General features: G+C 40.5%; 1 protein-coding gene across 4 annotated transcripts in view; it reads left to right on the plus strand.

Annotated features, from left to right (window-relative positions):
- The first annotated feature begins 2,446 nt into the window (after positions 1-2,446).
- Positions 2,447-15,959, plus strand: part of SLC7A6 (solute carrier family 7 member 6) — a 30,963-nt gene continuing 17,450 nt past the window's right edge. Inside the window, exons 1-4 of one of the 4 annotated variants that reach the window (XM_013105286.5) lie at positions 2,447-2,835; positions 8,808-9,380; positions 12,952-13,077; positions 15,210-15,354. In XM_013105286.5, the coding sequence (XP_012960740.2) occupies positions 2,544-2,835; positions 8,808-9,380; positions 12,952-13,077; positions 15,210-15,354 (1,136 nt within the window). In that variant the 5' untranslated portion in view covers positions 2,447-2,543. Of the gene's footprint in view, positions 2,836-2,990; positions 3,218-6,987; positions 7,028-8,807; positions 9,381-12,951; positions 13,078-15,209; positions 15,355-15,959 lie in introns of those variants that run through there. The other 3 variants (XM_027466865.3, XM_027466864.2, XM_005025718.5) reach the window with 3 other exon arrangements.

Genomic DNA, 15,959 nt, shown 5'->3' on the forward strand with positions numbered 1-15,959 from the left:
AGACAAAAAAAGCAGACACGGCAAAACTCACAGACATAAAAAAACTGTTTGATTTAATCCTCACTAGCTAAGAGATGTGATCTTTAGTAAATTGATATCAGATAAAAATCACAGTGAAAACAAAGTAGGTTTGGTTGTGTTTGGTTTTTTTTGTTTGTTTCAGGTTTTCTCTGCTAGCACTTAAAGAATGTGCAGATACATACAGATATAACTTACCAAAGGCTGTTTATGGAGGATCAAGAATCAGGCACACTGTAGATGTAATCTGTAGCAAGAAGAGAAGAACGTATAAAGTAAAGAGTCCAGATTTACATTTGGCTTATACAGTAACATTGAAGGACTAATTTATAAAATTATGAACCTACTTTGCCAAAATGGAAAATCAAATATTTGATTATACTTATTTGATTATAGCAGATTTCAGTACCCAAGGAGGGCCTGAAAGGAAGTTGGAGAGGGACTCTTTATCAGGGAGTTTAGTGGTAATACAAGGAGTAATGCCTTTAAACTAAAAGAAGGTAGATTTAGATTACATATGAAGAAGAAATTATTTAATGCCAGGGTGGTGAGGCATTGGAACAGGTTGCCCGGAGAAGCTGTGGATGCTCCATCCCTGGAAGTGTTTACAGCCAGGTTGGATGGGGCTTTGAGCAACCTGGTCTGGTGGAAGGTGTCTCTGCCCATGGCAGGGGGGTTGGAATTTGATGATCTTTAAGGTCCCTTCCAACCCAAGCCATTCTATGATTATTGTGAAGTTTGCTTCTGGTCACTTGCAAACACTTCAGGAGTACTTGCAATGGTCTTCACTTAAAATAACGTCCTTAGGTCTCTGATACCAACCTCTATAGTTATTACAAGTTTTCACAATTCAAAGGGTGTAGCTCTAATTTGAAATCCTTAAATGGGCAAGTTTTCCAATATTTTTTTTTCACAATTATAGAATAAAATGTCATCCTCTGTGTTGCCAGCAAATGTCTAATAATTTATTTTCTATGTATTTTCAGCTCCCTTCTACTTCTTGTTCCTAAAGGCAAAGGCAACATTCTAATTAGCTGACACTTTAAGTCCATTTTCTGAAGGAATGAATGTTTTCTCCAGCAGATTCAATTTACGAGAGAGCTTTAAAATGCAGTCTAGCATCAATTGAAATCAGCTGCATCTTTTACATTCTCACAATTCATTGCTGATTAATGTGCAAGACTGACGTCAAGTATGTCTACCTGGAAGATATTGTTAGTACTACAAATAGAGCACTATCAATATTTGTAATTAATGACTAAACACTATTTAAAGCTAAGAATTGCTTTCAGGGTCATATTATCTTTCCAACTGTAATTATTAAGTTTCATATTGTACAAATTTCAGTTATATTCCAGGGATGGCTTCTAGGACTTCTTGTTTTATATCAGTTCTGTATAAGAGGATTGAAAACAAAGAAGTCATTTATCAGGGCTGTTAAACTTCAGAAGAAGGCAGACTGGTTTTGTTTGCTGCTTTACAACATTGTCAGTAGTTTAGGAGGTAACCCATTTAGTGTAGCTATCTCTACATGTACTTGCACAAGATCAAAAACCAACAAAAGCTAAACAAAGAGTTGAATCAAAGGTAATGAAAGAGTTGAGATTATCAAACTCCTTCAGATTACAACCTGCAAATGAGAGTTTGCTTTGCCATAGTGCTGTATAGTTTGGAAATCAAGTCTACTGTAGCAACCAAGAAGCTTTTCGCCAATATGCGCACATAAAAAGCCAACGAGGAAGAGATTTTCTTTGTTCATTGCTGTTGAAACACAATGTAATGAATATCTGGAGATATAAGAGGGCAGCAGTGCCTTTGTATGCTAATTATCTATGTGACAAGAAAAAAAAAATGCCTCTGTCAAACAAGGGAGCCTTGAGAGGAAGTAGCATGAAAATTAGAAACGTAAGCCTCATGGTAACTGAGCTGGACTCCACCATTGCATTTACTGCTTATGGATATTGCAGTACATAGTTTGCTTTTCCCAGTCCTTTTACAGCCTTGTAATTTTTATTTGGCTGAACAGTTTTTATCCTGGTATGTTCGACTGAAAAAAATCTACCTCTGACTCATCTGTTTGAGATTGCAGATAATAATCATCGGCTGGGGGAGGGATAATGAGATTGTTATGATGGAGACAAAGACCATCACGTCTCCAGAGCCCTGTTGTCTTTTCAGGCACTGACCTTCTCCTTGTCTGGCAAGGAACAGCTGAAGGGGCAGCGAAGGACATCAGGAGGGGGCAGTAGCCTGGAGTTCACGGACTCAGACATGCTAAAACTATTAACCTGATAGAGGAAGGCAAAGATTTCATTACACAAACCTAGATAAGTCTGCTAAATGGCAAATCGCTTACTTACTGTCATTTTCAGAAGCTGCGGGGCATTATTTAATGACAATTTTGAGAGATCCACCTAGATGTACTTCACTGGAGACAAATTTTAGGTGCGGCTGTGCTCCACTTGAGGACACCAACACGCAAATGGCAGCATTTTAAGGTTTTCCTTCTTATACACAGATCCACTATGGCTTGTAGCAGCTGTAACCCCAAACTAATGCCAGGTTTAAAACCTTCGGCTGCCTCAGGCGCCTCATTTTGGGTCAATCTCACGAGACTGCGCCCCGGTGCTGTGTCACCTCAGGGGCTGCGGGGCGGGCCCGGGCCCACCTCCACCTGCCCGGGGGGAGAGGCGGCAGCCGCAAGGCTCCTCCAGCGAGCCCCGGGGTTTGCAAAAAGCACCGCTTTCACACCGTCAGCCCTAAACCTCTTCTCCATCTTGCGCCTGAGGGGAAGGAAGGATGGCTTCCAGCCCCGAGGCAAGGAGAAGCCGTCGCCCATTTCGCGCGGGGGCGAGGAGGGCTCGCCACGCTCCTCAGCCGCAGGGCGCGGCGCTGCTGAAAGGGGTTGGAGGGGGAGGCCGGGCCCTCCGGCGGCTCCCCCGGGCGAGGCGAGGCGAGGGGAGGCGAAGTGAGGAGGGAGGGAAGCAGCCGCGGTTTCCTGCCGGGGAGGGGAGGAAGGCGGTGGCGGCGGAGGGCGCGGGGCCGCGGGGCGGAGCGGCCGCCATCAAGCGGAGTGTGGCAAGGAGCGAGCATCCCCGGGGCACGCCGCAGCGGGGCCGGCAGGAGAGGAGGTAACGGGGGCAGCAGCACCGCTACAGCCGTCCGGAGCCGGCGGGGGACGAGCCGGGAGACCCCCGGGGTAGGCACGGTGGGGAGGCGCCGGCTCCCTCCCGCTTTGGGAGGCAGCGCGGTGAGGGTGGGGGCCTCGCCGGCAGCACCCGCGGTCGGCTGCAGGTGTGCGGTGGTGGGAAGCTGCCCCATGTTTCTTGTTATTAATTATTATTATTTTTAACGGCAGCACCTGAGGGGTGTGCGTGTGTGTGAGGGGTGCCCTCAGCTCTGCTTGGCCTCCGGTTCCGGAGCCGGCCGGCGCCTCTGTCATGAGGCGCCTCTGCCCTGAGGCGCGTGGCCGCGGGAAGAAGGAAAAATAAATAAATAAAAAAGAATTTGTCTTATTTTATCAAAAAAACAACTGCTGGGGGAGGAAGGAGTGACCGAGACGAAGCGGCTCTGAGCCGGGCTCGTCACGCCAGCCGTGGACAGCCCCCGAGGTGGCTTTGCCGAGCCCCGTGTTGGTTTTATTTGTTTCATTTTTATGTTTCGTCTGGCTGCAGGCGAACACCGGGCTCAGAGCTCAGGTTGGGTCAGAATAGGGTGTTTTTGGGACAGGCACATGTGATAATGGCTGCTCTGCAGCCAGCCGCCACAGGAACTTAGGTGTCATAGTGTAATGCCCCCGGGCAAGCACGTGTAAGGTACTGGGTTTGATTGTTTGTGTGATTATTGTTATTATTTTTAAATTATTATTTTTGAAGAAAAGTGCTTTAAGGTGTGAATTAAGAAATGCCTTAGGTGACTAAGTTACAGCTAAAGAGTGTGTGTGTAGATGCGTAGTTGTGTGCCATCTGACTTCTCTCTCCCTGTTTTGAGAGGTTTCTACTTTTGTGCACCACCATAAAAATCAGATAAATGATTCAAACAGACTCAGTCATGGCCTGGCTTTACCTGAGGCTGATCCTGTGTGTTTCTCTAGATCTTTCTCCAGTTGTAGCTGCCTTGAGTGCTCACTTCTATCTGAAGACAGTTTACCAGAAAGTCCCTACTTGTAAGCTTAATTCTAATTTTTCCCTTGGAAATATAAAATAAACTAGAAGTGTGTGAGGGATATAGTGGCATGTTATTTTCCACTTGTAGCTAGCACAGTTCCTTACCTTCAAAGTAACTTGGCTTAAAGTCTATTACTGAGGTGGATTTGACTAGGATTAGTAGTATTTCAGTAAATTTTGAAAAGTTGCTAAGATGTTGTACAAGGATACCTGCTTGCGAGCAGGTTGTGAGTTTACCCTCATATAATGTTTGAAGCCTTTTTCAGGATTTGTCAGAACATGTGTGCAGTGTTGCTGAATTTCTCCTGTGCAGGTGTGTCTCACGTGCGTACAGTCAGGACTTACTGCCATCACTGATAGAAGGTTAAGTGGATAATTGACCTAGAAACTTCTCTTTCATATCTGTTCATATGATAAACACACCTCAACCTTTCTTACAAATGGATGTTACAGGCAGTTTTATTTGATCAAAGGTTTATGCTGTTTTTTACAGTGATAAAGATGATTTGCATAGGGGAGCATGCAAGACTTGGCTGAACAGGTTAAATCTTTGCATTGGGAACTGCTTTTGGTGCAAGGGCTTCCTGTCTGCTAACCATGTGTGACAGGGAAGTGATTTTTCTCTCACCAGAAACAAGGGCCATACTAGACAGACTAAACCTTTCCCACCTAAATTGTTAGACTATGAGGTGCCTAAATACATACACTGCGAGGAATAGGCATTTCTGGTACTTCCAACCTTTGCTCTGTTGGTGCTTAACTCTCTGAAGACATTTATGCTGTTTGCCGGTGTAGGGCAGTCTTGACTCTTAACTCAGAGGACCAATCGTTAAGAAAAAGGAGTTTTACAGCTAGGATAAGTGAATAGTCAAAGTATTTATGTAAGGTTGTGTTATAACAAGGGTTGCTGCATGCAGACAAGACTACTGCAGAAGACAGAGGCAGGAATACTGGAAATTTCTGCTAATGAGCAGGTATTGTATGTGAGTATTTGGTATTTGACATCTGCTCACAGGTTCAGTCCCTGCTGAACAAATGCCAGACCAGCTGCTGCCCTTGCTGAAGAAAGGAGAGGGGATCTTCCTCTTTCCCTCTACTTAAAGGAAGGCCACCTTGTAATGCAGTGTTAGTATTTCATTATAAGCGCACATTAACTTTCATTAGTTCCTTTGCTATGTGGGCAATGTGGTGTAGACCTTATCAGTGTATGTATTTTTGGTGAGACAATGAAGTGATCTTAGCTTCAGGTCACTCTGTCCCGGTCTTATACTGAAGCTGTCTATATCAACAGCAGTGTCATTTCAGTAGAAATCCTATGCATATCAGCAAAAAGATTCCTCACAGCTGCAACCATCAGCAAAAACAAGAGGTTAAGACTTTGTATTGCACAAGGGTGAGTGATGAGGAAACACACGTGTTAGCTTGTGTGAAGTCATAAGCTCACATTAGCCTTAGCAGTCCTATGGCAGGGCTTTGGCAGCATTAGAGTTCTAACTGTTTTGAGCTGGAATATTTCAGAATTGTTGCATGTGAAAAGATACTATGCTATTCCTCCCTGGTTCTTCACTTCCAAGCCTATCTTCTGTTTGCACAAAACCATCAGCCTTTTGCCAGAATCATGGATTCAATTTTTCTGTAGTTGTTTTTAAAGTTTCAAGTCTTGATGTAAGTTCAGTTTTCTCCAGTTTCTTCTGCCCTCTCTCTTCCTTTTAGGTGGTTTTAGTTCCAGTTAAGTGAAGTATTTGTAGAGGAAAACAAAACAAACAAACAAAAACCCTGCCAGTAGTTCTGTTTCTGTCATAGAGGTAGTGCAATAAGACATGTGACTCAGGCAAATAAGCAATTCCTGCCCTGAAGGCTTTAAGGCTAAAACAAGCAAGGTTAGAGAATGAAATGCCAAATCCTGAGTGAGCTGTTGTGCACACCTTCATGAAAACCTGAGTTGTTGTTGGCAGAGACCCAAAGCTGGGAATAACAAAAGCAGATTCAGAGAGGGAGAGGGAGTACTGGGGGGAAAACTATGTAAAACTGGGAGGATATTGTGGTTGCGCCTTCATGGGTAGGGTAAAATAGGACAAACAACTGTCAAGGTCATCAGTAACAAAACTGTATAGAACTGCAGTCATGTGCTGCTAATTGAGATGGATGCGTTAGAATCAAATCCTCAGAATGTCTGAGAATTCAGAGTAGTGTCTGCTCCTGAACAAGTTGTACTGTGAAAGGTATTCCGGGAAGATATGAGAGTGATGATTAGGGTATGTGGTGTAAGAAACCATAAAGCTGTGCACTTATCACCAAAATGAGATTTTATATCAGTGAGTCAATTCTTAACATAATACTTGATTTTATTCTCTAGCTGGATAGCTTGGTGATGACTGGAATATTTTCAAAATAGCAGTCAGATACCGTAACAATAGCTATAGTACTTTTATTTTTCCCACCAGGATTTCTCCAGTGATTTGCCTTCGGGAATACATTCGCAGCTAGTGTCCTGTGTGAGTCAAAGCAGAAATGAAAAGCCTCAAGTGAAATGCTATTTTTGCTGGTGACAAGTGCTTGTTAAATCTGCTTCTGGTCAAGTTAGTCATCAAGACACCTGCTTTGATTACTCACCTTGCTGTTTTACACATTTATACTTTCTGATGATTGAGTCAGATTTGTATTTGGTTATGATACTAATAATTTGCGTTACACAGTTATAACTGAACCTTCTCTTTTAAAGCAAACCAAATAATCTCACCGGTTTACAGGCCACATGGCTTTTTGAAGGCTTAACTGTTACACCAGTAACAGAAAAACAATCAGCCTGTGGTTGCGAATGCGTTTGGCGGAAGCAGTGGAAGGTAGGTGGGTAGGTATGGAGAGTAACCAAGTAGAAGAGTAAATAACAAGGAGGACCGGCAACAACTGGGGAGCTGAGCTTGCTTTCATTTTTCCTTGCAGTTTGGGGCACGCTTATCTGTGAAAACTGTGTGGATCCCTCTCTGCTTATTACTTTAATTCAGGTGGGGATGCCTCATAGCACTCCAGTTAAGCTCAGAAATAGCAGTTTCTAGAAAGTTGGAAAGTTTTAGTCCAACTAGAAGTGTGAAATTTGAGGGTATGTGATATGACACGAGATAAGATGTTGGCTCATGTATAAACTTGGTAAAATACATACTTGCTAAACATCTTTAGAGTGTGTTTTTTTCTGAAATACTGAGGGGAAAATAAATCAGAAGGCATTCAGCTAAATGGATTGAGGATCTCATATTATTTAAAAGAACACAGTCTCTATTTCAGTATGAAAAAAGCTAAAACATTCATAGGAGTTGGAGGTAAATGATGTAATATGGTTTGGTAAATGATTTGTGTGCCATTTCTGTAGAAGATACTTTTCTATTGGTTGAAAATAACCTTTATCCTTTTAAAATATTTAAAACTATTGAAGTTAGGCAATGTCAAGCCAGGTTTCCTATACTGCAGTATACGGATGTCAGCTAATTAATAAAGGAGGAGTATGATTATTAAGTTTTCCACCCAGGAGAGTGTTCCTCTAACTGCATGAACAAAACTTTGTGTGTTTGTATGTTACTAGATGCAGAGATACATTAATTGCATACTGTTCTATCATAAATGGCATACGCTGGAGGTTTAATTAGTTTGCAGTGTAGGTTGGTTTCCATATAGGACTGCTCTGTGAATAGATTTCTTATAATATACACTGTATAATAATATACGCTATATAACGTGCCTCATCCTGAATTACTGCTATTAACAGTTTATTCTTGTACTAGTAGATGTTATTAGCCGTAACTTTTTGAGAGGCATGGGAGATCTTCCTGGACCCTTGAGAAGCAGGTGGTTCTTTTCCAAAAAGTCAATTCTGAAGCAAAGGAGAACGTTTGCTTTGCTTCTGTTCTCTTAGGTACTCCTAAATACAGTCACTAGTGGAGAAATTTGGACTGGAACTACTGTGTTTTTTCATGGACAGCTTGCACTCTTAGATAATGCCAAGAAATGAGGCAGTGGGAAATGGGAACAGAGTTTCTTGGAGGAGATGGGTGGGAAGTCAAACTGTATTATGAAATATAAACCAGCAGTTAGATGAAGGGGATTTTGAAGTAAGTATGTCTTCGTATTGCCCTTAGTTAAGAGTCCACAGTGTGTTAATAGAACATGCAGTCCTGTTACCAGATCACTCATAACTTACCTGTGGAGGAATAATGATTTGATTAGTTTGTTAGTACTGCAGCAAACCTATGTTCATGCTTCAAACTTCCAGCTTGGTCTTTAAATGCTTTTTCTTTTTTATGTTACCTCATTTTGGTTCTGTCTGTTCTTTTGTCCTTTTCAACCTCACAGTTCCCAAATTCTGTTCTTCCTACCTTTTTTCCCCCTCTGTTTTTCTGAAAGGCAGAAGTTCCTTTCTTTGTTTAAGTTATACTGGAATTTGTGTCTTACTGTCTGTATATTGGTTTTTTTTGTTTGTTTGTTTAACTATGCATGGATTTCCCTTTGTGGAAAAACATATGAAATAACAAAAGAGGGTTTCACATAGGGTAAAAGGTGAAAAGAAGCCTTGATGATAAAGTTATAGGATAAAAAAATTTATAATGATTTCATCTGTCTGTTTTCCTTTAGATTGTGATTTGGAGTCGTGGAGAATTCATAGCCTTTCCACAATGGGAGAAAGGACAGATTGTGCTAAGTCTCATAGCTCACTGGCTGAATACAGCCCCATCAATAAATCAGACAAGACCGATCCCAATGACAACTCTGAAATGCAGGATGGAAACCAAAATACAATGCAACTGAAGAAAGAAATATCTCTGATAAATGGGATAAGCCTTATAGTAGGCAACATGATTGGTTCAGGTATCTTTGTCTCTCCCAAAGGAGTTCTCATCTACAGCAAATCTTATGGATTGTCTCTAGTAATTTGGGCAATTGGAGGGATCTTTTCAGTCTTTGGAGCTCTCTGCTATGCTGAACTTGGAACCACTATTACAAAGTCAGGAGCCAGCTATGCATACATCTTGGAGTCTTTTGGGAGCTTCATTGCTTTTATTCGTTTGTGGACCTCACTCCTAATTGTTGAGCCAACGAGCCAGGCGGTTATTGCAATCACTTTTGCTAACTACATAGTTCAACCTTTCTTCCCATCTTGTGATCCTCCGTACATTGCTTGTCGGCTCATAGCAGCTGCTTGTGAATGTAAGTATTTCTTGAAACTTATTATGCTTTTTTTTTTTATCTACAGCTGAGCTTTATTTTGTTACATACTGAAACAATTTGAGTTACAGTAACGAAAACAACAATTTCCAGTCGATGAATAATTTAAAAGTATTATTCTGTGAATTGACATTTTCTCATTCAGAACCAGTGTGTAACTCTCCCAAGTTGACTTAACATGGGAAAAACAAAGAAAAAAAAGTTGGTTTTCCTTTGAGAGGTAGGTTAAATCAAACCCCAAGGTACTCTTGGTGTGGTCTAAGAGTTGTTGCAGAATAGCTCTTATGCTATGAATTCTGCTGTAACTTATTTTTCAATAACTCCTCAATGTAGACATGCTGAAGTAATTACTCTCATAGGGTTTCAGGAGATCATTAGGTCAAGATTATTCTTCATGCCTGTGATTAACAATAGCACCAAGAAGCTGTACCTGTTGTGAAGAGTTTTGAGGAGGAAATGTTTGTGATCAGATACCTCCTTGGGCTGTCAACAAAGAGGAACAACATCAAACTGTCCGTGTGCTTCAGATCAGGACTGTTCTGCATTGAAGGAATGAAAATCTATGATTGTGCTGCATGTGTCTTGATTTTAGGTATTTCTATCGAGAGTGTTTCTATACATATTTTTAATTCCCAGTACACAGTCAAAAATATCTTTCAGCAAGTCTACAAGGCAGTCCTTCGTCAGGTACTGTGCAGTCTCATCATGTGCTGTGGAGCCTGCCCACGCTGTCAACTTGAGGAGTTATTATTATAAAGCTAATAGGGCACTTACATGCTACAGAAGCTTACATGTGCTGCTCCTACTTGCCTCCTTTCTGAGGCAACAGGGAGCCTGTAAAGTAGCTGTAATGTTCCTTGTGCAGTTGTCTGTGTGTGCTTCAAATATTTGACCTCTATAATTAGTTGTAAACACTATAGCTCCCCTTTCAATTTTGTGGATTAATTTGTTAATGTTGGGAAAGCACTAATGTGGGCAAAAGGGTCCAAGTAGTGGGGAGAACAGTCACAGACTTCTTCCAAAAATATGTGTGAGCTTACTCAGCTCTACTCGTTTGCTCTCCTCCCCCCGTCCCAAATGTGGACCACATTTTGTTGTGACAGCTTCAGGGCAGAAATGAGGGACCTGTAACATCATGTTCACATTCCTTAACCAGATACTGTCCCAAGGTGTCCTGGCACAGGTTTGTTGCTAATAGAGGAAATTTAGCACTTTTTTTTTTCTAAGTGGAGGCAAGGTCACCACCATGGGGATGAAAGACTGACTTCAACAGTTTGTTTTGTGGTTTAAATGCCTGTTCTGCCCTCTTTAGGCTTCAGTGCTGAGAATCACCCCTGCTCTTCAACTTCATGTAGCTGTTGCTGCTAAAACCTACGCTTCTCCTTGGCAGGACTGTGTCAGTCCTCACCCATGGATAAGGTTAAAACTTTATTAATGAAGCTGCTGGGAGTAGAAACCTGAACACTGGTTAGGTATAGCTTATATACCAAACCCGGGATTGTTGTGGTGTTATTTTTTTGTTGTTGTTTTTAACTGTAGTGATAATACTAGATCTTATGTGAGATCCATCTTGGTTTTACACAGCACGGCTTTGTCATTCATTTTGTAAACAGGGGTAGCACCTGGCACTGCAGACCTAAACTTGGGAGTTCTCAGCAACTTCAAGAAGCTAAATTACGTAATTTTTGAGGATTAATAATAAATTTATATTTTAATTTGATATTCTAAAAAATTGAGGGAAACATGATAGTATATTTTTAGTAAGAGAGAGGATATCGCTTATTCAGATTCTTGTTTGTCTTCTTTTGTTGATTTCATTTTCAAAGATACCAGAGACAGCATAGCATTTCACCTGGAGACCAAACACTAACTCAGTGAAGTAAGAGTTAATAACAGTTGCTCCCAATTGAAAGTTGCTTAAAATTATTTTAATGTTCAGATACACCCTGTGAGCAACTACTCCATGGATAATACCGGTCATTACCACAGAACAGCAGAGACCAAGCAGAGTTGTTTTTTTTCCAAGGGTTCTTTGGGAGCTGGCAGTCCTGACTTTTGAAATTTGATACAACTGTTTTTGTTCCCCTCATCTTGCCAAGGTCTGTGGAATCTTGTTCAGCCGTTCGACTTAGCCAGATTTTCTAGTATGCTAGTAGCAGTAATGAGATCATTACGTTCCTTTTGTTATCGTTTAAATGATTACTCTTTTTTTTGGTAACTGTGTTAAGTGCATTTATATCTTAATAGTATCACATTTTTCTTGGATTATGGGAGAGGAAATAACTCATCACGTCTCTTCATTTAATTTTGATTTGCTAATATCTTCTTACTCAAGTTGAATTTTTACGTGTATGCACTTTAATAATACATAGTACAAGAAACTTGTACAGAAATGAAAACTACAGTGCAAGATAACCACACTTTTACTAGCTAGTGGAAGCATTGAGAATTGGAGAAAATAAGCTTTGGGATTGAAATCAATACTGTAATGATAATCTAGATAAGAGAAATATTCCTTCACTAAGTGTTTTATAGAATAAATGACGCTGAAGGTACTGAATCCTGGTGAATATTCAGTATTTGAGTACAGGCAAAGATTGTCTGGCTGCCTCTCCACTTGATAATGCAAAGTGTTGAGAGTCACAGGAGCAATGTATTTGAACAGTAGCTTGAAAAGTCTTTCTAGGGGAAGTTGATCATATGAGTAAGTTTAGTCAGCCCGTTAGGCAAATGCTTGTGAAATCTGGTAGTCTCCCTTCAGTTCCCATTTCAGTCTTGTGAAATAGGTCTGACACTGATCTATTTGGGGCTAGAGGGAGGAATGTACATTAAATACACGTTACCACCAATTTTTAAAAATCATAGAATCCTAGCATGGTTTGTGTTGAAACATGTAGTTCCAAACCCCTGCCATAATGTTGCGTTAGATTTAGGCCATGTTGTCTGGTCAGATCCGTTCTAGCCTCGTGTTAATACAGTATAATCGAACTGGACAAGAATAATGAGTTGTTTGGGACCCTGTGCAGTATTTTAAATCATCTGTGGATGTTGAACTGATCCCCAGACTAACAAGGAAGAGGAAAAAACCTTTTAAAGCACTATTTAAAATGTTTACCTAAAGGGATTTCTAGGTAATCTTTCATCTAGCAGAACAGTATTGGTAAATTGAACCTAATAGTTTCATATTAATAGTTTCTTTAGCTTTAGTATAGCTGCAGAATGCATCTGTTGAGGGGTAACATGAGAAAATGTTCTTGTAATCAGAGGACCACTGATGTGGGGGAGGTCTTTCCTTCCCTCTTTTGAAACGGTATGTATTATGAGCCTTTAGCGTATCAATTTCCTGCTGTTCCGTTTGAACTAGTTTTCACTTCCAGTGTACCGTGACACTGCTTAGGTTAACCAAACTATTAATGTAACAGGTAAGTGCACATTAGGATTATCCTTGAAAATCTCTGAAAAATGAATTAAATTGAATATTGTTCCAATTGTCTTCTCATTTTTCTCTTTTTTTCTTTTCCACCCTCCTCCCCTCCCCCCACCTTCCCTCTAGGTCTTCTAACATTTGTAAACTGTGCCTACGTTAAATGGGGAACACGAGTGCAGGATATATTTACTTACGCGAAAGTTGCTGCTCTTATTGCCATCATTGTAACTGGAGTTGTTAAAATATGCCAGGGTAAGCATCTAAACTTAAAGCAAAGGTTCGTACTTATCAGTTAAACTGAAACAGGGGTCTACAGACTGTAAAACACCTCTTTATATGTGTTATCAAATGTCTCAGTACAAGCATAATACAGCCACTATGAAACCATTAATGTTAAGTATTATCCTGATTTTATATCACAGGTAGCAATCCTATCTCAGTTGACTTTGAGCTAAGTAAAAGAAAAGTGATTGCTCAGCCATGTTGTGCAATTTATTGCCCAGAGTATGGAATAATAAGGGAAATGAAAGCAGCAAAGCACAGCGCTAGCAAAATAAGACATGTGAGGAGAAAGCTGTAAATTCCTATGAAAGAAATCTCTAAGGTCAACTGAGCGTTGTTTTTGCAAAATGAATTTTGTGCAGGTCTGAAAGTGATTGAACCTAAAGTAAAAATAGATTTTTAAGAAGGTGCAAGCAGATTTGTGTAGCAGGAGCTGCCCCCCCCCCCCCCTTTTTTTTTCTTCCCCCTCAAATCCTGAGCTCTGTTACAGCTTTTGAAAATTAGAAAGTTGCTGTCGTTGAGGATTTTGTGTGTTAGGCATTGTGCCTTCACGTTCAAGGATAAGAGTTCAGAATTCTAAGTTTTATTCTTATGCTTTCCTTTGGGGAGGATTTATTGGTGTGCTAGCTTAAAAATAAAAATTATCCTGCTTTCAAAGCTGCCACGCTTTTTTTTTTCCTGTCTATCTGGCAATTTGTGTCCTTTGCTCTAAGCAGTTATTGTTGAAAGTCCACGAACAAAGTAATTACTGTGAATGGAACAAGAACATGCATACGTGAGCACCTTGCCAGTGTTCATCCCTCAGCAGGTCTGCCCCATCTCTTGTTTTCTAGATACTGAGCTTGTTTCCCTGCCTACTTCCTTGACAGTGTCACCATTCTCTGTTCCTGAGTCAGCAGTTACTCTGCCTACATGTGTGCCAAGGGAATAGCAATGTCCAGTTAGGATAAAAAGCAGGGAAGAGAAAGATGAAAAGATAGGCTAGAGGCCTCAAATACTTGCCTCTTCAGCTTTGATGAAGTCTAAACATTTCAGGATGCATAGCGCAGGGCACATTTTCAAATTGCTTAATAAGTCACCTTATTATGTAAAATAAACTGAATGTATAAAACTGCCACAATGAGTATACTTTGACCTGCTTGAAGTCAACAGATTGACTTGCTAATAGTCACAGAATCACAGAATTTCTAGGTTGGAAGAGACCTCAAGATCATTGAGTCCAACCTCTGACCTAACACTAACAGTCCCCACTAAACCATATCCCTAAGCTCTACATCTAAATGTCTTTTAAAGACCTCCAGGGATGGTGACTCCACTACTTCCCTGGGCAGCCCGTTCCAATGTCTAACAACCCTTTAGGTAAAGAAGTTCTTCCTAAGATCCAACCTAAAACTCCCCTGGCGCAACTTAAGCCCATTCCCCCTCATCCTGTCACCAGGCACGTGGGAGAACAGGCCAACCCCCACCTCGCTACAGCCTCCTTTAAGGTACCTGTAAAAGGTACCTTTAAGGTACCTGTAGTCAAAAGATAACATACATTCTCACAAATACCGGTGCAAAAAATACACTTTCCCTCCTAGCTTGGCAAAATTTAATCTCAACAATACTTTGTTCTGTTTATTGTCTATTTTCGGTAGCTAAAACTTAGATACCTGCTTTTATATGTATTTAGTCATAGTTATCTAAAATCCACAGTAATCTTTTTTCTATGCATAAGCTAAATGATTGAAAACTTAGATGGCTATATAGCAGGAATGAAAGGATTATTTCATGAATGTTACTCAAAACCATCCTTAGCATGAGTATAGTCGCTGCCAGCTGTTTGTAGCTCAGTCTGAACTTAATGTTCCTGAATTTTTGTGCCATTATTGGCACAAAGGTATTTAGGTAGATCAGTATCATCCAGAGAGCATAACTTTTAGTAGTTTAAGTACTGTGCGTATTGTCACGGCTGAAGCACAGAGCAGAAGCAGAAAAAGGGATTAATAAGCAGCTTTGTAGGATTTAAGGCTTCTGAGTTCTTGTGTTTGTGTGTCACACTGGAAAGAATTACTTGCTCTGTTTTATTTTCCTGTATTTCATTGTGTCTCTTCCACATACAGGATATTCATCGCACTTCGAGAACTCTTTTGAAGGATCCTCTTTTGATATTGGGGACATTTCCCTTGCACTCTATTCTGCATTGTTCTCTTACTCCGGTTGGGATACGCTCAATTTTGTAACTGAAGAGATCAAAAACCCAGAAAGGTAAAAGATATGAGCTTTCTGAACCTGGATAGTTCCCAGTTGCTCATTTTGTCTTTGTCTTTTGCTAATGAGTTCTGAACCTACACAGAAATAATTAAAAGTACTCCATACTCAGATGGCAAGGCCATGAACAATCATCAGTCAGGAATTAATAGCTTTAAACTCCATTAAGAGATTAAAAAAAGTTGTAAGAATAGACGAGTCTAGCTGATTGCAGGATGCCACGTTCAGTGCTTGATGAGCTTTCAGTTCAAGTTATTTCATACTACCCATTGCAAAAGGTGTTAATATTGCCGTGTAGCATTTCCATAAGTGCAGTCTGTGCAGTGCTTATCGGTGGAATAACTCTGTCTCATATTTAAGAAGGTTATCTTTTCCATGAATTTATGCTGTAAAAGTGTGACTGACTACACTTATCTTCTTCAGTAGTGAGCCTGTAAGCAGACACCTTTATGTTAAAAATAGAATCCCATTTGATTATTTTTGCTTCCTATTATAAGCAACAGCTCAGATTGCTACAAGAGAAAGATAAAGGATGGAAGAGAGTGGTTTTTTAATTCTCCCCTGTGATTTGGCTTTTGCATTTTCTTCTGTGCTATACATTT

This window comes from Anas platyrhynchos, chromosome 12, assembly GCF_047663525.1.
Source record: "Anas platyrhynchos isolate ZD024472 breed Pekin duck chromosome 12, IASCAAS_PekinDuck_T2T, whole genome shotgun sequence".
Lineage (NCBI taxonomy): Eukaryota > Metazoa > Chordata > Aves > Anseriformes > Anatidae > Anas > Anas platyrhynchos.